Genomic DNA, 20,325 nt, shown 5'->3' on the forward strand with positions numbered 1-20,325 from the left:
CTTTCCAGCCTCCCACCCCTTTCCAGGCTTTGTGTAGCGAGCTGGCTGAGCAGGAGGAGGAGGAGGTCCGAGCTTGTTGCCACACGTTGGTGTTTGGCTGGGCAGAATTCCTTTCTTTCCTTTGCTGTCACGCTCGGTGTCGGTGCCCGTTCCAGAGGGGTGGTGGTGGTGCTGCCCATGGGCCTGGAGGCACAAGGCTGCCCGTGTGCATTCAGCTGACACCTCATGTTTGCAGGCCCACTTTGGAACTCCTGCATGTGAAGCACCTGAATCAGCCCGACTTCCCATCAGTGAGCCCAGCCTGCGACCCGTCGTTATTTAGCCGCTGCAGTAATTTACAGCAACTCTCTGAGCCTTGATCTTTTCCTGGGATTAAAAAGCTGGTTTTCTCTGTCCTCCCAGGTGCATGGAAAGTAACTTTTTAAAGCTTTGTTTGAGAGCAGCGATGTGCTGATGTATCCCTGCCAGCCTGCTGCGGAGGCAGGCGCAGTGTGAGGAGCAGGCCGTGTGTCCGTGCCCTGTCTGGCAGTGACTGCCTCCCTTGCTCTCAGGTTAAAGGCCACTTTTATAGGCCAGTAGAGCTCCTTACGGTCAGACTGTACTAATTAGTACCAATTAACCATTATCGGTGACAGACAGTCCTTACAGGCTTCATAAAAGAATCCTGTATGTGTTTCTCTGGCGAGCCTCCTGCGGGATGCAGAGCTCCCAGCCAGCCCAGAATGTCTCAGCTTGCCAGGCACTGGGGAGGATCCATGTCCTGTAATCCCTTCAGTGTTGCAGGCAGTCACACACTGATGGGTGAGAGAGAAGTCATGAGTTGTCTTTTGTTGCGAACTTTCTGCTGCTTTGTTCTCCTCATTTGAAAATACATCTGCTGGGCATTGCTCCTGGGGTGTTGTGCAAGATTTTGCTGTGGCTCTTCCTCTTAGCACTCCACAGGCACTGCCCCCGCTGTGGCCATGGGGTGTCAGGAGACCCTGAGCTCTCACCAGGCTCAGCAGCATGTGGGGCTGAGCTCTGTGTGTTTGCAGAGGAGATGGAATGTGATAAACCATCCACCAGTGCCTTGAAGTGCAGAGTGCTGCCCTGGGCCATGGACAGGCAGTCTGGCACTGTTGAATGTGGCAGGGAGGTCTCTGGGGTGGGCTGAGTGATCCCAGAAACTTCACAAACCTCTGTGAAGCTTTGGCAATGCCAAAGGTGAGATCAGGAGAATGTCCTGGGGGAAGCAGGGGAGAGAGGAACGGGACCTTGTGTGGCAGTGTCTGGTGTGGGAAAAGCACGTGGGGTCAATATCCAGGAGTGGTGGCACCTCTGGTACTGCTGCCCCGTGGAGATGGTGGGAGCAGGTGTGTGCTGGCCAGGGGAGCTCTGCCAGGACGAGTCCCCAGGAGGGGAGCTGGGGTGTGTGTGCAGCCGCTCGGAGGTGGCTCCCATCACTGACGGATCCTTTCTGTTTTTCTTTCAAATGTCTCCAGGCACTGAATGTTTAGGTCGCACCTTTCCAGGTAAACTGGGTAAGTGAAGTATTTCAAGAGTTGCCAAGATCTAATTACGAAGGCTGATTGCATGATTGCAGCTGCTGTACCGTAAACTCCCCGGTTACTGCTCCACGCCACGGGTGGGACCCTGCCTGGCCCGAGAGCAGCAGGTACCTGCTCCTCTGGTGCAGAGGGGGATGCAGTGGTGTCTTCAGAGGCTGACTGTGCAAACCTGCTGTTCTTTGGCTATCCATATCTGGCTGCACTTATGGTAATCCTGGATGGGATTTTTTTCCCTGCTGTTCAATGTAGGAACAAGTTCAAAAGCTGAGTGTCATTTTAAGTATTGGTACTCTTTCATTACTGCCACAGTAGCAAACTGATGAGCATTGTTACATTGAGGAAAGAGACTGTCACTCTATTTTATGAAAGTAGTTGACATCCTGCACCTTTTTAAGTCATGGCATGTGGGACTTCTGCTGAGTGTGGCCAGAGATGCTCATGTTCAGCACAGACAAAACCAGATGTTGGAAGCCCTGTTAAACCAGGCTCCTGGATTTGAGCGGAGTCTGTTTGCAAAAGCCTTCAAAAAGACACTGCTATAGTGTTTATGGGTCTGTCTCTCAGTTTAGAATTGAGTTTATGACAGTACCTTAAAACTAACGTGTCTTTGTGGTGTCCCATGCCTGCTGGGGAAGAACCAGCTAAATAAATTGTTAACAAGTGATGAATGAATGATTTTAATAAATAGCAAATCAATTGCTATAGAGCTTGGAAAGTCGATAGAGGTTATGACCTTGGCTTATAACCACACTCGGATCCTTAACATGTCTGTAATGCCTACAAATCATTCATTAGGCTTTTATCAAGCATCAATTAGTAAAAGTCTTAATCTGAAATGAGAGGAAAAAAATAATAATTTCATTTCCTTTATTTCGAGCCTGGTGACACAATTTGGTTGCACAGCAGGACAGCCCTTGCTTATGCAAAAAAGCTGTGAGACACCACCGGTCCCCCCTGGCAGGCAGTGTTATCGAGGTGCAGACAGCAGGCAGGGGAACCAGGGGAGCCTGAGGCTGGGATCAGCCCCGGAGCTGGGACACTCACAGCAGCCCGCAGGGAAACTGTCCTGCAGCAGGCAGTGGTTGATTTACATTTATTTTACATTAATGCCTTAAGATCTCAGCGGGTCAGGCGGGCAGGGGTAGCCGTGGTGTCCCAGCGCTCGGAGCGGCTGCTGGGGTGTTTTTGCTCCAGCAAAAGGTGTTTGGCCTTTGCTCCGTGGTTGTAAAACTCACACTCGTTTTCTTGTGCTGTGATTTGGGAAAGTGTGTGAGCGGGGATGTGTTCGAGCTGTGCTGCTCTTCCTGCTTTCCCTGGCCTTCCCATTTTGTGTGTGTGTGTGTTTGTGCCTCGGGGAGGGAGGCAGAGATGCAAGTGAAAACATGCGGTTTTCTTAGAATATAAATAACAGAAAATTAAGTATAATTTTTGTTTGTTGTAGAGTCATTCCCTGCAGTCTCCAGTTGTTTGCTCCTTTGCTGCACTCCTGTACTCTTTGGGTTTTTTTCATCTTACCAGATGGGTACTGTTAGGAGTGTGCTGCAGGACACTTCAGTGATCTTGCTGCGGGGTTAATTGTGCGCCCAGCGAAGAGCTGTGCTTGCAGACATCAGTGCATGCCCAGGCTTCTGAAAGCCCGGCCTGCCAGACGGGGCTGCCTCTATCAGACGGCTTTTTGCCTCGCCTTTGTTGTCTGGGTCCTTGTCTGCAGCTCCAGCCTGGGCCGGCATTCCCAGACATCGCCACCTCCACCACCCGCGTCCTCCCGGAGCGTCCTGGTGCTGCCTGCAGAGCCAGAGCCCCAGGGGGAGATGCCCCTGCCCATCCCAGGGAGATGCCCGTGCCCATCCCTGTGCCACCTGGGATAAAGCCCTGCACGTGGTGGGTCAGAACACCAAACCTGGGCAGGGAGCAGCACTACCTCCTGCAAGGGAGGTTTGGTTTTCACTGGGCTTTTTTCCCTGGGTTTTTAAGGTATTCCACCATCTCCTTGGTAACTCCTGGGTGTCTGCGGTGTGGATGTCAGGCTCTTGGATTTCTCTGAATGACTTGTGGGTGCCTCTTGTGCCTGCTGAGAGGGAGCAGTTTGGCTGAGCTGCAGGCTCTGCCCAGATCTGTGTGCTGGGGCATGGTCAGGCACCACTGTGTCCCCTCCATGGGGACTAAAAGAAAAGGTGCTGCAGCTTCTGGTGGATTTTGTGTTAGCTCTCCTGCTTCTCACAGAGGATGGCTGGGAAATGAGTACAGAGGGGGAAGGAGAGAATGCCCTCAACAAATGGCTATTCATCTTATTTAGGAGGAGATGCATTCCTTGAAGTCTGTAAAATCAAAGGGCAGGGTGGGGGGTTTACACCAAGCAAAATTCACGTAGCTAAACATGTAACTACATGAGAATGTGTGATTCCTTAAAAGTTTGGCTGAATTCTGGGAGAAGCTGGGCCATGCTCTGCATTCACTGCAGTGTGTAAATGACAATGTGCACCATTCTTTATTTTATTGTTGTGGGTTTGGGCATTTTGTTATATTAGTCTTAAATGCATTTGTTTCCATAGCTGCGCACTGCTGATAAAAATCCCAGTGTGGGATCTCTCAGTCTCCCTGTGCCTGTGCACCAAAAATAAATGCCAGGCAGTTGTCAGGAGATGAGCTGCTGCCATGGCAGGTGCCAGGCTGTGAGGAAGGTCTGGCTGGACCGTGCTGAGGCTGCAGGTGTGTGGCATCTTGCCACGGTGTCACCATCAGTGTCCTGCCACAGCTCCTGGCTGTGTTGGTGCCTCAGTAGTCCCAGGGACCTGGAGCACCTGGGGAAGGAGTTGCCACAGGACTGGTGATGTTTTGGAGATGGGGAGAGGCAACAGAGGCAGGGGGAGAAGAAAATCCTCATCCCTCACCTTTTTGTTGTGTAAGGTATGGAAGTGGTGAGGTGTGCTGGTGAAGGATTGGCATCTGATGGCTACCAGGATACTGGAACTCCTCTCGTGCTCTGAATTCACTGTATTCACCATCAGCTGTTTGTAAATCACCTCTCACCAGAAGGAGGTGGGGATTTAATAGCTGTTTAAACGATCTCAGTTGCTGGGTCTGGTTTTGCTTGGTCTCAGGCTGTAACTCCAGCCTGGAGCTGGCAGGAGGAGGGGGGATCCCTGCAGCTGCCTGAGGTGGCTGCTGGCTGTGCCTAGGGTTGCAGGTTCCATGTGGAGAGGTGCCACTGGGCCAGTGATGTCACTGTCATCTGGTGGCACTGGTGCCCAGGGTGGCACCATGGGTCACACTGGTTTTACATCTGTACAGCTGGGCTGGAGCACATCTTCCAGGTTTTCTCCAGGAATAGTGAAATGAAAGGGGTTTGTTTTGCCCAGAGTTCTGATCTGTGGCTCCCAGGTTTGCCTGTGGCCCCGCTCTGTGCTGGGTGTGCTCGGGGCAGCTGCTGCTCCTGCTGCCTGTGCTGCCATGGCCAGGGCATGGCCAGGGCATGGCCAGGGCATGGGATCACCCCAAAACCTTATCCTGAGGGCACATGGGGGTGGTTGGCCGGGAGTGCTTCCCTCAGTGCTGTGCCAGGGGTGTTCTTAACCCCCCTGGATGCTCTCTCTCCTTTAATGCATCTTTTTAAGTACTGGGTAATAGTGTTTTCTTTCTGGCAGAGATGAACAAGGGCTTTTAATAGGTCTTTTATTTTCTCTTCGTGCAGTTCCCTGGCAGTAACCTGCCATTAGCTTCAGCATTTATTTAGGGTATTTATATTTTTATATGTGGGGACCTCAACACGGGGAAGCCAAGGGTTTTGATCAAGGTTACACAAGAAATACGTGTCAAAGCTGGGACTTCAGCTTTCTCTAAATGTTGGGCTGACCTCTAGGCTTGGCAGAAAGGGAACATCTTGGTTTGTCCCCTTTTAACTGAGCCAGACAGGGAAAGCAGAAAATCCAGGCTCTGTGGAAGGAAGCATATATTCCATTTTTGCAGTCCGCGCAGGGCTGGAATCGCAGGATCCGTGTGTTCAGGAGTGCGAGGATGCTGTGCGCGAAATAAACAGCGGCAAAGGGAAACCCGGGGCTGGAAATCCCATGGGCTCCTTCACCTCCTCCCAGCAGCTGTGGGAGGTGGAGGCTGCCCTGCAGAGCGTGTGCTGGGGAGGAAGGCCGGGCTGTGCCCCTGCCCGCAGCGGTGCTGCAGCTGGGGCTGCCTGGCCGCGCCTCCGTGCCCGCCTTGTGAGAGCAGCCCCAGCGAGCCGGAGCACAATGCTCCCTTCACTCCCCGGCAGACTGGAGGTCTAGACGCTCTCCCTGCCTTTTGTTGTCGGGGTCACAGGTTAGGGAGCGTTCCCAGCTCCTTTTCCCCGCGCCGATCGGGGAGCGCTGCCCGCACGGAGCGCTGCGCCCCCGGAGGGAGTCACCCCGCTACCCAAACACGCTCAGACTTCAAATTATTGTGGCAGCTCCCAGAGAGAAATGTGCCTTTGAAAGGCAGTCGGGATCACCCCCACTCCAGTTCTTGCCGGCACAGATGCTCAGCTGACACCAGCTAAATAGAAACCTTTTAGCTCTTGCCAGTAAGTCTGGAGCAAACTGCCAAAAAGCATCGAGGACCAAGACACAAAACGAAGTCAGGCCTGAGCAAAGTACTTGCAAAGGAAGGATGGAACTGATGTGTTCTGTCTCTTGATCTTTAGCACATGAGGTGCTTCAGTCTCGGGGTTGTTTTTTTTTCCTAAATACAATGGTGGCATTTTAAAGGATTTCAGCAGATACAAAGCAAGTCCCCTAGCAACAAAGGGAAGGTTTTTCCCTTAGTGCGGGCTGTTTTAACATGGAGCATTTGTGACATTTTCCTTCCCCCTTAAAGACAAGTTTGGCTGAAGGAGACATTTTTAGTGGCTTTTAGACATATTTAGAGATGGCACTTGAACCTGTGATGTTGCCCCTGCCCCAGCCCACCCTTGTCAGCCTTGCCCTGGCCAGGAGGTGCCTCTGGGCTGCAGCCCCTTGTCTGGAGGAGAGAGGTGCAGAGGAGGAAATGCTTTGATAAAGAAGTTTGGAACAACTTTTTTCTTCTTCCTGGCAAGAAGACATAACAAAAAATTGGCAGGTTCATGCTTTTTAATATTGAATTAAAATCTATTAAATAGTCGCAGGGAGCCAAAACCTGAAATTGCTGTTAGGCACTGCTCTTGGTGAAGTGAAATGCTTCTGGATCTGGCTCACTTCTGCATTTTGTGTGTGTGTGTGTGTTTGTATCATGTGTGAAGAATGAGTCTATGAAGCTCAGATAGAGGTTTTAAATAGAAATAATGCTGGCAGCTCTTTCTCCCTGAATCCAGGGCTATTATGTGTCTGGCTCTTGCCAACATGAATTGCAGAGGAAGTTCATGTGAACTCCCTGGCTGATTTGACAGCTGCACAGCCATGGTGGGTTCAAAGCCCAGGCACTGCTGAGCAGAAATGATGACATTTTTTGGTGTTTCTTCTTTTCAGAGGGTGAGGGTGGACCAAGGCAGCCTGTTTCCCACCCCAGTCCTGGCACAGGCAGGGATGGGCATGTTGAGCAGTGGTGGCCCAGCTTCCCCAAAGCTTTATCCGTGGTCCAGATGCTTCCACTCTCAGGGGACAGATTTGTGCTGCCTGGGGAACATGAGTGGGACACAGACCGTCCCAGTGGCAGTGGTGGAGACCACAGAGCCCCCAGACCTGCCCCTGTGGGAATCCTCATGCACCTGTGTGCAGTGGGAGCAGTTTGGGGTTAATTCCTCTGCAAACCCGCAGTGCAGAGAATGATGCTGCTTCTACGGGGCGTGGGGGGAAATAATGTTAAATTAAACTCTCCGTAAGGGAAGAAAGGCATCCAGCCCCATTCTTTACTGCTCATTTTAGTAATTTCTTCCAGATAACCTACACATCTGTGTCAGTGCAATTAAAGCAGAAATTCTGTCTAATGAACAGTTGTAGCCCTTGGGCTATTGCGGAATGAACAATGAAGTTGGAAACAGTCTTATTAAAATAATAATTAAGAAACAAGGGTTGGGAGACAGAGGGAGGTGCAGATGAGGTGGTGGTGGGATGTTACAGGGTGAGGAGCAGAGAAGAACTGAATTCAGGCTGGTTCTGGGCTTCCAGGGGTGACTCCCACCGTGACCCTCCCCTGCAGAAGGGACTGGGCAGAGGCTGGAGCCAGGGCTGGGCACAGGGTCGTGCCATGTCCCAAAAAAGCAGTCTCAGGCCAGTCTTGCACTGGGGTGGGAGTGTTGGCTTGGGGTGGCTGTGGTCTCCTGTTCAGCAGATCAGTGATTTTCCTGTGTATTTTATTTTGAGAGGTTTTTTTTGTTCTTCAACAATTGATAAAGCTCAGAGAGGAAGGAGAGTGTTCCTTGTCTTAGACAGGATTATATTTTGTTGTTTTTTTTGGGGTTTTTTTTCCAGAAAACCATCCTTTCTCTGTAAAAAAACCCCAACACTCTGAACACCCACATAGTTTGCTTTAACTTTCTTTTCTTCTTTGCATTCCTGAGGACTGGGACTGAGCAGGCTCAACTGTGTCAGCGATGGGGTCTGGCCAGTTTTCCTCATGTGATACAGTTTATTCTTTTGTTTCTAAGTAAATAAAAACAAAAAATTCCTTTTCAGTGTTGTTAGCCCTTGGGGTTATAACACTGTTTCTCCAGGAGTCATCATTTTATGCCAATAAATCAGTTAAAACTTTGAGCTGGCTTTTTTGAACTGAATACACTCCTGTTTAGAAATGCATGTGCTGCAGAAAGCTACTGACATCTCAGATTAATAAAATAAATTTTAAAAAAAAGCAGCAAATGCCATAAAAAAGAGGCCAGACAAATCCCACTGGAATGATACATTGGAATGATTTTAGTGGGATTTATATCTATGAGCTGTGGGGGTTTTGTGGGTTTTTTTTTTTTTTCCTTTTGAAATGGTTGTGAACCAGTGATTACTTATCATTTTCATTTTAACTCCATCTGACAAATCGTTTTAGATGGAGAAAGCAATACTGCGTCTTTAAATGGCTACTCTGTCAGCGCATCTTGCAGGGCTTTAAATGCCCTTTGTTATCGCAGTCTAGACAGGACGCAGGCGGAATATTTGATATGTTATAAGGCAGAGATGTGACAAGGTTGAATTAATTTACTGGCTTATTTAAAGCTGAATTTCAAAACATTTTTCCTTACAAACTTGTTTTTTTTTTTTTTTTCCTCTATCCTATATTTTTTTTTCCAAGTTCGTGCAGTATGTTTCAACTGTTTAGACTGGGAGAGGAGACATTGGCTTACTGCAGCCTGCAGTACTTTAATTGCCCTTTTTATGACTGTCTAGACATCATGCAGATGCATGTTTGTGGTGAGAAGACATTTCCCCCTCTGGTTATACGATAGTCTGAAACCTTTACATTCCCTATCTCCTTACCCCCTCTGCCTCCGAATGCGCTTTGCTCCCTCCATCCCTAAAAATCACTTTTCCCCTCACTTTGATTTTTCGAAGGACACTTCGGCCCCCGTTTTGCTGCTCTTTTCCACATGCCGGCGTGCAGCGGTTTGGCGGGGATGGGGAGTGGGAGGGGATGGCTCTCGGGTGTCGCTGCCCCGGGCTGTCCCCGCAGCCCCGGCCGGGCGCGGGTCCCCGCGCATCGCCGGCCTCTCAACGGGCGCGCAGTTTTAGTGATGCAAATCGGCGCATTAATTAACCCCGTCGCTATAGCTACTGCTTTATTGTTAAGCGCGGTGAAAGGGGGGCAGGCTGTGTCCGTGGATAATCCTCCCGTCGGTGCTGTGCCCTCTCCCGCCCCGCGCCCGGTGCGGGGCAGCTGCCGCCCGCAGCCCGCAGCCCGCGGGGCAGGTGGCGGGGCAGGCCCGGCCCGGGCCAGCCGGGGCTCCACCGCCTCCCCCCGGGCCCATTGTGGGCGCTGACCCGCGGGTCGGCTCCCCGCAGCCCCCCCTGCCCCGCGGATCTGGGGATGGGACGGGGGAGCGGCACAATGGGGCGGCAGGAGGGATGCAGATGGGCCGGGATGGGGATGGGGATGCTCGGGGGAAGGGGCAGGGATCCCCGGGATGGGGATGGGGATGGTCGGGGGAAGGGGCAGGGATCCCCGGGATGGGGATGGGGATGCTCGGGGAAAGGGGCAGGGATCCCCGGTGTGGGGATGGGGATGGTCGGGGAAAGGGGCAGGGATCCCCGGGATGGGGATGGGGATGCTCGGGGGAAGGAGTAGAGCACCCCGGGATGGGGATGTTCGGGAAGGGGCAGGGATCCCCGGGATGGGGATGGGGATGGTTGGGGAAGGGGGCAGGGATCCCCCGGATGGGGATACTCAGGGAAAGGGGCAGGGATCCCCGGTGTGGGGATGGGGATGCTCGGGGGAAGGGGTAGAGTACCCCAGGATGGGAATGCTCGGGCAGGGCAGGGATCCTGGGGATGGGGAAGCTCAGGGATACAGAGCACCCCAGGATGGGGATGGGGGATGCTCAGGGAAGGGGTAGAGCACCCCAGGATGGGGATTTGGTTTCTTGGGGATTGCAGGGAACTCCAGGATGAGGATGTTCAGGAAGGGCAGGTGCCCCCAGCCCTGTTCTTGGCCCCAAACCCCATCTGTGCCTGGCCTTCTCTTTGTGTGCACCCTAAAACCTGCACATGCAGAACCCCCTGGTGAAACAGACTTGCCAGCAGATCTGCTGTGGGAGTTAAAACCTTTCTCAGGCTGTTGCTGCAGCTGAGGTGGAAGTAAATTTATTACCTTTAATTTTGTCAGATTTGGGGCGGTTGTACTCACCTCCCCCATTCACTCTGGTGTGTGTGTGTATATATATATATATATATATATATATATATATATATATGTACAGTATTTTTTTCACTTCTCTGTGAGAGTGTGCACATGCATTCGCTTCCATCTGGTGGCAGCGACCAGTTCAGACCAGTTCAAGAACTGAACTTGAATCCTGCAGTGACCAGACACAGTGTGCCGTGTCTGGGCATTTGCATGCATTTTGCATATCTTTTTTCCCTGCAATGCATAATTTTGCCTGTAACTTAAGATTGTCCTTGTTCCCTGGGAGTGAGTTGCCTTGTGAAAGGTCACTGCTCTGGCGAGCGGGAGCTGCAGAGTGGCACAGACGATAGCGGCGCTCGGGAAGAGGCAGGGCAGGGAGTGTTTCCCGTTTTTTGGCCCTGGACCGTGCTGAGGAAATCCGGTCGCAGTTCCAGCCCTGTCATGACCTGTGTGGCTTTGGCCAGCTTGCTCAATCTGGGTTTCAACACCCGTCTGCGAGCCAGGGCAGCCCCTGTGGCACTGCTGCCCCGGGCTGCATGTCCTGGAGCCCCTGCGGGAGCTGCAGCCTCAGGACAGGGGCATGGCAGGGGCCCAGCACCGTTCCCAAATGTCAAGGGGCTCCCTGGGGATGTGCTGGTTGATAAGTGAGGTGGTGTGAGGGAGCCATGCTGGTACAGAGTTGAAATGCTGGAGGAGCACAGGTTACCCAGCCACAATTTGGGGTGTTTTGTGACTTTTCTGCCCTTCAGTTGTGTCCCGGTGCTGGGTGTGAGTTGATGGGTGTCATGCTTGTGGCAGCGAGGCACAGCTGCTGTCTTATGTGTCCCTCAAGGTGCCCCTGCATGAGCACTGGTCCCACAGGACTTGCTGGGCACTGTGACAGGGGTTGAGGTGCTGGCACCGGGGCACCTGGAGCTGCTTTGGGCTCTGACACGAATGTGGCTGAGTGCACTGGGAATTGGCCAGTGGATGATTTCCCCTAGAATAAGTGGAAATGGAAACTTTCTAGGGGACAGCCAGGGTGGAGAGACACCTGGTGAAACCCAGTGTATGCAGCATTTGTTCAGCTGGGAGAGGCTGTGGTTGATGCTGCTGGCATCCCCAAACCCCCATCTGCACACCCCCGTGCCGTCCCCGCTGCGCACTCCACAGGGAGCGGGACAGCCTGTGCCATCTCCCTGCCCTGCTGCTGCCTTTCTGTGTGCACAGCGAGTGCAGCCTGCTGGGTCCTCGTGACCTGCAGCGTTCAAGGCGCCTTGTTGTGCTGGGCTGGGTGACAAACGCGTGCCATGTTCCCTGGTGTCCCCGCGGCAGCAGGCTCCGGCACCGCTGGGCAATGCGGCGCAGGTGGATGCAGCTGGGGGAGGCTGCAGGTGCCCTGTCAGCACCAGGCAGCTCCATTGCAGTGGGAGACAGGGCTGGGAGGAGGCTGGAATCAGAAACCCAATCCCTGTAATTGCCATTTGCTTTCTGGAGAGGGGGCAAAGCCCTCCCTGCATGGAGCACTTGCTCTCCTTGGAGCGTCCGCGTCTGGCAATTTGTCTGTCGAAACAGATGTGGGCAGCGACAAACATCTATTTCTATAACTAGAAACAAATTTGGTAATTGCCTCTTTCAACAGGACTTGCTCAAGCAGGAAATGAAATTCCTAAATGGCAGTTAGCAAAAGTATTTATAGCTAAGTTCATAAATGAGATGTGCTTTCCTTTGTCATGAGTTTCTGCTGGGTGGAAGGAAAAAAAAACCTCTACAGTAGCAAGCCACATATTGATCAGGAGTGTTTCCAGGGTATACGAAAATACTTATTTATTAATGTGTTTATTTTTACTGGCTGTTAGAAATACCCCTGACAAACAAAACCTGTTTGGTCTTTCAGGGTCAGCTGGTGGGGTTTGATCCGGATATTGTGTGCTGTGTTTTTTCACTCATTATTTGGTAGATTTTTATTTTTTTTTCTGGTTCAGGCTATTTATGATTGCAGATGGTAAAACTCTAGTTCTTGTGTTCCTCTCTCATGGTTCTCTTTTTCAAAGGGGTGGGTGATGTTCTGCCCTCACCCCTGCCCAAACATCATCCAGGCCTGATGCTGTTGTGCTTCCTCTTGGGAAGCAGGAGGTGTTTTGGATGTTCTCAGCTTGGTGGGGGCCATGAGCCCTGCTCAACATTTTTTAGCGAGCAAGCAAATTTACCTGTCTTTTAAGTGCAAAATCAAAATTACTTTATTCTTTTAATCCAGTTCAGCTGTTCTCACCCTTGGGAATAACTTCAAAAGCCGTGTACTCCTTCCAGTCATCTCAGCAGACTGGGATCAGCCTGACTGTGTGTGAAATACCTCATCTGAAAATCCTGGAAAAGGGGAGGGTGAGAGAAGTAGGCACAGAAAAGAGAGAAGGGGTTGGCATTTGCAAGATTTCAGAGTCAGTGTGTCCCAAAGAACCTTGTTAGTTCTCATTGCTTTGAGGGAGCTGTTTCATGTCTCCAGGAGTTTCTAAACAATGTCCAGCTGACACTTGCTCAGAGCCTGCTCAGGTCTCTGCTCAGAGCCCAAAGTGTCCTGGCTGACAGAGCTGCTGACCCCAGCTCTCAGATTTGCCATTTCCCTGTAAAAGCTGAGTTCTGCCATGCTGGTCCTGCCTCTGTGGCCCTTGGATGTGTGTCCCATCCCTGCAGCTGCCACCGAGCTGGTGGCCTGGGGAAGGTCAGCCTCTGAAAACAGGCCCCTGGTGCTGCCAGGACAGTTGCTGTGGTTTTTAAGCACTAAAAAAAAAATGTTCTGAGGCCCAAGCAGTCTGATATTTCTGTGACTATTAAGCATGAAATAAGGCTGTTTCCTTTAAAACAAACAAAAATGGGGGTGTGGGGATGAGGCCATCATTTGCCAGTGACTCAGAGGATGTGATGCTCGATTACCTGTGGTGACATCTGAAAAAAAGAACTGTATTAAACACAGTTATGTCCCAAGGCTTGGCACTATGAACAGGACTTCTTGAGGCCCTATCCCCTGTTTTCCTGGCTCCTTTTCTGAGTCTCACTTGCTCCCTGCCCTCCTGCCCCATCTCTGCCTGTCATCACTGGCTTGCACGGTGTCATTTCTGCTCGCTGCATCAGAATTGACTGTGCTGAATCCAGATATGAAGTTTAGCTGTTAACTGTACTGATCAAACAGGGCCAAAATGATCTTTTCCCAGCTGTCCTGCCTTGTCACAGGCCTGGTCCTGGTTCCTGTGGTGTTGCTGCAGCTTCAAGGTGCTGCCAGCAGCAGCACTATCAATATTGAGATCGTATTCTGCATCTTCCCCTGCTCTCTTGTAAACAAACACAATTGTTGACAATCTGATGGGCCCTTCGTATCTGGTTTTATGGGGGTATTAGAAGACAAATGTAGCAGATGCTAATACAAAAATAGTGCAGTAATGACTTTGCCTGCTCTGATTGTTTCTGAGATGACCTAGCAGATGAGCGAGGGTGAGTAATCTGCCATCTGAAGTTCTTTGTTCTTTCATCTCCTCTTTGCTGTCCACAGCCTCTGAAAGGGAGAACACTCTTTAATGAGAGCATGTGTGTGTGTAAGAAAGTGTGTGTGTTAAGAATGTGGAACTGTGTGTGAGTGTGTTAAGTGTGAGGGTTTTTTAAACTTTTTTCCTTAGGAGTTATGGCTAGTGCAGCTACATTTCTTCATCTTAGCCATTATCTCCTGAGTAGTTTCACTTCTTCTAGGCACTTCTCACACGATAAACAATTCCAGTACATGCAGAAGTTGTAATTGAAGCTGGGGGATGACTGGTTTGACCTGCAGATGTGTGTTATACCTGGCTGAAAGCACAGGTCATCTTGGTTGAGACCCTGCCTCTAAGCTGTTCTGTCCACCTGTAAATGATAGCTGGAGTGTCTGGAATGATTGCAGCAAAATACAGGTTTTGGTTTGCCTTTTTTTTTTTTCTCCTTTATACTTGTGGTGGTTTGGAGAGTTTGTCTTCTGCAGAGATACTCTGTGTAGAAGCAAGAGCATTAATAAAGTTTATAGGAAGCATTTTATGAACTGAAATGTAGCTGTAAAAGGCAAGGCACTGCATTTAAAGTGTAACCCAGCCTCACCTCCCCTACGGCTGTGAGGGTGCTCCCAGCATCACCATTGCCTCAAATCACTCTCCCTCCTTGTAAATATATTAATTAATTTGCACCTGTGGGTGCCAGCATTCTGTTCATAAGGACTAGAGAAGCTCCCAGATGCACCTTCCTGCAGCATCTCCTGTGGAGCTGCGAGTGGGCCGGCACCTCAGTGTGGGACCCACACATAAATCCATAAATTTGAGACACTTCAGAGCTTTATAGTCGTGGTGGCTGGGCTGCAGGGTGGGCAGCAAGCTCCTTATAAATACAGGAGAGTGGTGTCCAAGGCTGTGGAAGCAGCAGAGCCCCATCACTCATTCATACATCTCCATACCCCCCTGCCAAGCCCTTGTTCAAGGCCAGGCGTGGTTTGGAGTGGCAAGCAGGCAGTGAACGTGAAGAATGGGACGTGACAAGTGCTTCTCCTTGGTCACGAATCCCCCGTGCTGGGGTGCTGAGGATCGGGGGGAAATGCTGAGTTGCAGAGCGGTGGCACGCAGAGCGCCCGGCTCCGGAGCTGCCGCGTCTAGACAGAAAACACGGAAAAGCAGGTTGTGTCACTGAAATGTGATGTCTGAACCTGTTAGCCTGAAACGTATTCTGGAATAAAAATTATGCAAAATTAAATTAGTGTGACCTTGCTTTGCATTTGGAGGCGGAATATGCCCATCTTGTAAAGCCTAGTGCATTTATAACACTTCCCTTGGGGAAAATTACAGAGAGAAATGGAATGAGGTCTCTTCTAATTGAAAAGTGACAATGATTAGGAAGCCAAATACAAAATGTGTTGAGTATTTTTTTTCTTGTTTTGTTGTGTGTGTGTTTTTAAGAATACCAGTAGAATTATAAATTATGTGCTTTGCAGTTTGGCTTGTTTTTCATTCCCCAAAGGCTTTTTATTAGCATAGCAGCTGAATTGCACTTGTATAATAGCATATTAACTCAAACTTTGGGTTTTTAATGATCTTTCTTCATTAGTTTGACTGAGCTGCTTGGATAAAAATCTTACTGAGCATATCCAGCTTTCCAGTGTGTTGGGTTTGTTTTCCCTTCTGCAGAAAAGAAGCCCATGAAGACAAGTTAAAACAGAGGGAGAGCTGGCAGAAACTTTGGTGCCTCGAGTGGATATGAGTCTCTTGAAACATGAAAAGCACAAATTGAGTGTGTGTGGGGTTTTTTGTTTTGTTGGTTTTTTTTGGGGGGGGTTGTGGTTTTTTTTGTTTGGTTTGACTTTTTTTTTTTTTTTCCAAAGGCCAGATTGGGCAACCTGAGTTTTCTTGGGATTAAAGCAGGATGGGTTTGCTCCTGGGCATGGTAAGGCTGGCTGCTCCTCAGAGCCTGGGCTTGGGGTAGAGATGGGGCAGGAGGAGCATCCCAGCTGGACAGCAGCATCCCCTTTGCTCTGGAAATCATCCTGTGCCTTCCTGTGGCACCTCTTGGTGCAATCCCCAGTTACAGCAGCCCCAGGGGCTGAGGATGGATGAGACACTGCTGTGTTGCCACAGATGCTGATGGAATTCCCACTCCTTCTTCAGGCTCTGCTGGTTCTGTGTCTGTGTGTGCAGGGAGCCCGGTTTAGGTCATTTGTGAGTGACACATCTTGTGTGTTCCTTCCTGGGAAGGAGTTTCCTGGGCCAAAACTTCACCTGTGTCACTGAAGCACCAGCACCAATTTAGCAAGGTTTGGTTCATTTAAGGTATATCTTAGCCTAGGAAAGGAACTTTCCTTTATTACTACTTGGGCCTTGTTTTTCTTTAGAAATATAACCCCTTTTAACAGAAAAGGAAGTTTTCCATCACCAGCTTCATTTATATTTGTTCTTGTGTTTTCTTACCATGGCCAAAGCACATGTTGCATTCTGAGGCCGAAGTGACTCATCTTCTTAAACACATTTAGAGTTTCTTTTGCTTAGTTTTTTCTTTTCCATAGTGATTTGTGCAAGAGTTGGGCTCTGCAGGCTGGGTGGCTGCCCTGCTGCCCACGGGGAGGGCAGGCACAGGGCTCTGGGCTCTGGCTCTTCATGGATGACCAGGGGAGCACCCAGGGGAGCTGTGGGGTGCCCTGTGCCTGGCTGGGGTGCTGTCAGTGCTCACTTGCAGCTGGCACCAGGACATGTCTTTGGGATGTGGAGGGACACCCCTGCATAGTGGGGGTGACAGGGGAAGAGTCATTGTGGTTTTTCTCAATGGTTTTGCATCGTCCCCTTTTCCCAGCCTTTAGGTTTGGGTGTTTTTGTGCCTGTGGTCAGTCTGGGTTCTGCTCAGAAGCAGCAAGCTCCTGTTCCAGCCAGTTCCTCCAGCACAGGGCACCAGGGGCAGCTTTTGGGTCCCACAGATGAGCTGTGCTGCTTCGGGGCTGGATTTATGGGAGTGTGGTTTTCTTCCATGCTGTTCCTCACAGTGGCACTGGGCAGCTTCTTGGGGTTGCTGTGAAAGACCCAGAACTTATCTTTTATTCTAGCTAAAAAGCATTTTTAAGGCAAAACTCCTGTACAATGTTTGGCTTTTAATCCCTCTCTTCCCACCCTGTGTGCAACCTTCCAGAGGAGAGGCAGCTGCATCTTAGGGGTGCTGGGAGGATCTGGGCTCAAAGTCCCTCATCCATCCAGATCAAAGTGCCAGATAAGGTTCCTGCTTTCAAGGCATAATTCTGCTTTCTGCAGGCAGTGGGCAGAGCTGGTGGAGCATTTTGGGCAGTGGCAGAAATAGCTGCTGTTTAGCAGAAAGAGCTCCAAGGTAACTGGCAGTGCTCACCACCTGGACTGTTTTCTTGACATTTATTTGCTTTTACTGGCACTCAAATGCCACCTGTCAGGAGAAAACTTTCCATAAAAAAAAAAAAATCCAACGAAAAACCTAAAACCTAATAAATTGGCCTGACTCAGCAGAAGTCACCCCAGCTGGTATGAGTGGTGCCCTCTGAGGTCTGATGGGCCTTGCTGTGTGTCTGCAGATTTATATGTGTGTGTCTGTATAGATTAAATATAGATGGCAGCATCCATGATAGCTTAGGGCATGGCTTTCCCAAACTGGATTTTATAGCTGTCACTGCTGAGAAGCAAACAAGCTGTAAATCCCTGGAATGATTGAATTTTGCTGTCTGGCCCCTCCTTTATGCTGGGGTTGCTGCTGCCCAGTCCTGGGCACTGCTGGCGTGAAGGGGGCTGGGGGGAGTGACTGAGCAGTTTGGGAATGGCATGTACTCCCTGGGCACCAAATTCATGGAAATAATGACCCAGCACAATGTTTGCTTCCAGTACTCAATTTTCCTAAGCCTCAGAGAGGTGTGAGGAATTATTTCCTTAGGAAATTTTAGGAGCGACTCCTCGCTGCCTGCTGCCAAGTGTCAGCAGAGTTAACCAGATAGTCTGTTATTTGCTTGTTCTTGTTTGTTTGGAGGGGTTTTGGCAGTTTTCCTTCCTGCCAGTTCAAGCCACTCAAGCTGCCACTGTCAGCTGGCTGAGCCCTGAGCCGGGGCTGTCTGGAGCTGCGGGATGGGGCCCCGTGGCAGACGCATGGCACCCATCTGGCGTCTCACCCCAGGGCAGGAGCTCTTCCTGTGGTGGGTGGGCAGCCTTGGAAACGGGGGCTGCCACTGCCTGCTGTGCCGTGCTGTCCCCTGGGCCACCACTGTCTGACCCCTGGGACAGAGGGGATGTGCCAAGGAGGGCTCAGTCCTGTCCTCCCTGCAGGAAGGAGTGGTGTTGGGAAGAGAACTGCAGAAATTTAGCTTGCATTTAGCTGAACTGTTTCATTAGAATGAATTCTGTTGGTTCATGGCTCTGCAGCCTCAAGAGAGGCACGTGAGGGATGCTCAGGTTTTGTGCCCAGTGCTGGGGACACCCAGGAGGTCTTTGAGAAGTCCAGCCTGTGCTGTAGCTGGGAGACACTCTGCAGTGCAGCTTGTCTGCAAAGATCCCTCCTGGAGGCTCTCCTGTGACACTGAAAAAGTGAATGAATGAGGTTTTTGTGGGCTCAGGGCACAGAGAGCCCACGTGTCAGGGCTGTAACAGGAAGGGTGCAGCGGTGTCAGTGTTGTCTCAGCCACTTCAGCCGTTCTTGTGCTCAGTTACCTGCTCCTGATGGCTCAAAAATCTGTCTGTCTCTCTTGCAGCGGAGTTGGAGTTTGTACAGATAATCATAATCGTGGTGGTGATGATGGTGATGGTGGTGGTGATCACGTGTCTGCTGAACCACTACAAACTCTCTGCGCGATCCTTCATCAGCCGGCACAGCCAGGGCAGGCGGCGAGACGAGAACCTCTCCTCAGTAAGTCACACCCTGCTCTTCCAGCCACACATGCCAGCTTATGTTTGGCCGTGGCATCATCTGTCTCTCTTTTGGGGGTGAGGGGGCATTTTAGGGGTGCCTCTGGCTCTTTAGGGTGCTGTGTGTATGGACAGCCATGGCCTCTGCCTTTGCCCTGAGCTTTGCAATTTGGATTTTACGTTAGTAAAGTGACTGCATGAGGCTGTTCTTGGCATGTCCTGTTGCTGAAACCACCACCCCCAGCTGGTTGGGGTTCATGTGCCTTGGTTTAGCACTCCCAGACTATCCAGTCCTTGGGCTCCAGTTAGTCTCAAGTGACTGTATAAAAACTTCTGCCTGCCCTGCAGAGAGCAGGAAATCCTGAGTAACTCGCTCCAGTTTTCACCAGTGCTGCTGCCATTACTGTGGTGGAAGGGGCAGAAATCACAGCCAGACAAGCAGAGATCTCTCCAAGGGGATGTGTGAGAGGCTCTCTGTAACACAGACTCCCAGCTCCATAAAAGCCTGAGGAGAAATGTGTGAATTGTACCTCTGACAGGGATTTGAGGGGAAGCCTCACCAGCCTCAAGGCAGATGTTGGTTCATGCAGTTTCCTCAAATGTAGTGGCTCAGAGAGACTTAGAAGGATGTACAGAGAAAAGGTATCACATTTTCTTGAAGGGGAGCATGTACTGTTCACTGCTGCCTCCCTGGCTTTGTCTCCAGTGCAGGGATGTCTTGTACAGATACTTCTCTTTTTTAGCATTCATCCTGAAGGGTCTTAGAGCCCTTTAAAACAGGGCTCCCCCAAGGTCACTGCTGCACGCCCCCTCCTCTGCAGGCTGCCAGGGCAGGCTGGACACACTGCTGCTGTGTGGGGCTGTGCCCCCCTGAATCAATTCCATACTTGCTGCAGGAAAAAGATCAAATACGGAGATTGCTTGGGGATTTTTAATTCTATTTTTCCATTTTCTTTCCTCTTTTTTTTTTTTTTTGAGAGGGCTATCTAAGATCTTTCACTAAGCCAGCCAGCCTTCAGTGCAGTTGTCCCTTGTAGCTGCTGATTTTGTCACACACCACACTCATGTGTGAGGTCCCTTCTTGGTCCCTTCTTGTGAGGGGGATGCCCCTGGGAAGGAGAGCTGTGCCAACCCCAGCCCAATTAACCCCTTGTTGTGTGGGCTGTGAGCACTGGGCTGTGATCCCAGCTCAGGGTCTGTCCTTACTGCAGCGGGATCGGAGTGCTGGGAATGCCTGATCCCACGGGATGCCTGATCCCACGGGATGCCTGATCCCACGTTCAACCAGCTGGTGTGAGGGTGGAGGTGGCTCAGGCACCTCCCTGCTTTGGGGCTCAGAGCCCAGCTCCCCACACATATCCCAGCTCCACCCGGAAATCTTGCGTTCCTCTTACGGTCCCGTGCACCCACTTCCAGCAGCAGCAGGGTGTGGGCACCCGAGCACATGAGTTATTAAAAATAGCATAAATGTTGTTTTCCCATTTTTAGATCCTTTCACTGCATTATCATGTCCAGAATGTTTTACCTGCACAATGCCAAATGTGTCGTTTTACATTTTCCAAGCAAAGTTCAGCTCAAGCCCTCTTTATTTTAATACAGTAATTTCTGTGTTCTTAAGAAAGAAC

General features: G+C 50.7%; 1 protein-coding gene across 5 annotated transcripts in view; it reads left to right on the forward strand.

Moving 5' to 3' along the window:
* Positions 1 to 20,325, forward strand: part of PMEPA1 (prostate transmembrane protein, androgen induced 1) — a 263,958-nt gene that overhangs the window by 236,074 nt on the left and 7,559 nt on the right. For 3 of the 5 annotated variants that reach the window (XM_064391277.1, XM_064391278.1, XM_064391276.1), the window contains one exon: positions 18,547 to 18,701. In XM_064391277.1, coding sequence (XP_064247347.1) covers positions 18,588 to 18,701 — 114 coding nt within the window. In that variant the 5' untranslated portion in view covers positions 18,547 to 18,587. Of the gene's footprint in view, positions 1 to 1,481; positions 1,521 to 18,546; positions 18,702 to 20,325 lie in introns of all 5 variants that reach the window. The other 2 variants (XM_064391274.1, XM_064391273.1) reach the window with 1 other exon arrangement.

This window comes from Passer domesticus, chromosome 16 (assembly GCF_036417665.1).
Source record: "Passer domesticus isolate bPasDom1 chromosome 16, bPasDom1.hap1, whole genome shotgun sequence".
Taxonomy (NCBI): Eukaryota; Metazoa; Chordata; class Aves; order Passeriformes; family Passeridae; genus Passer; species Passer domesticus.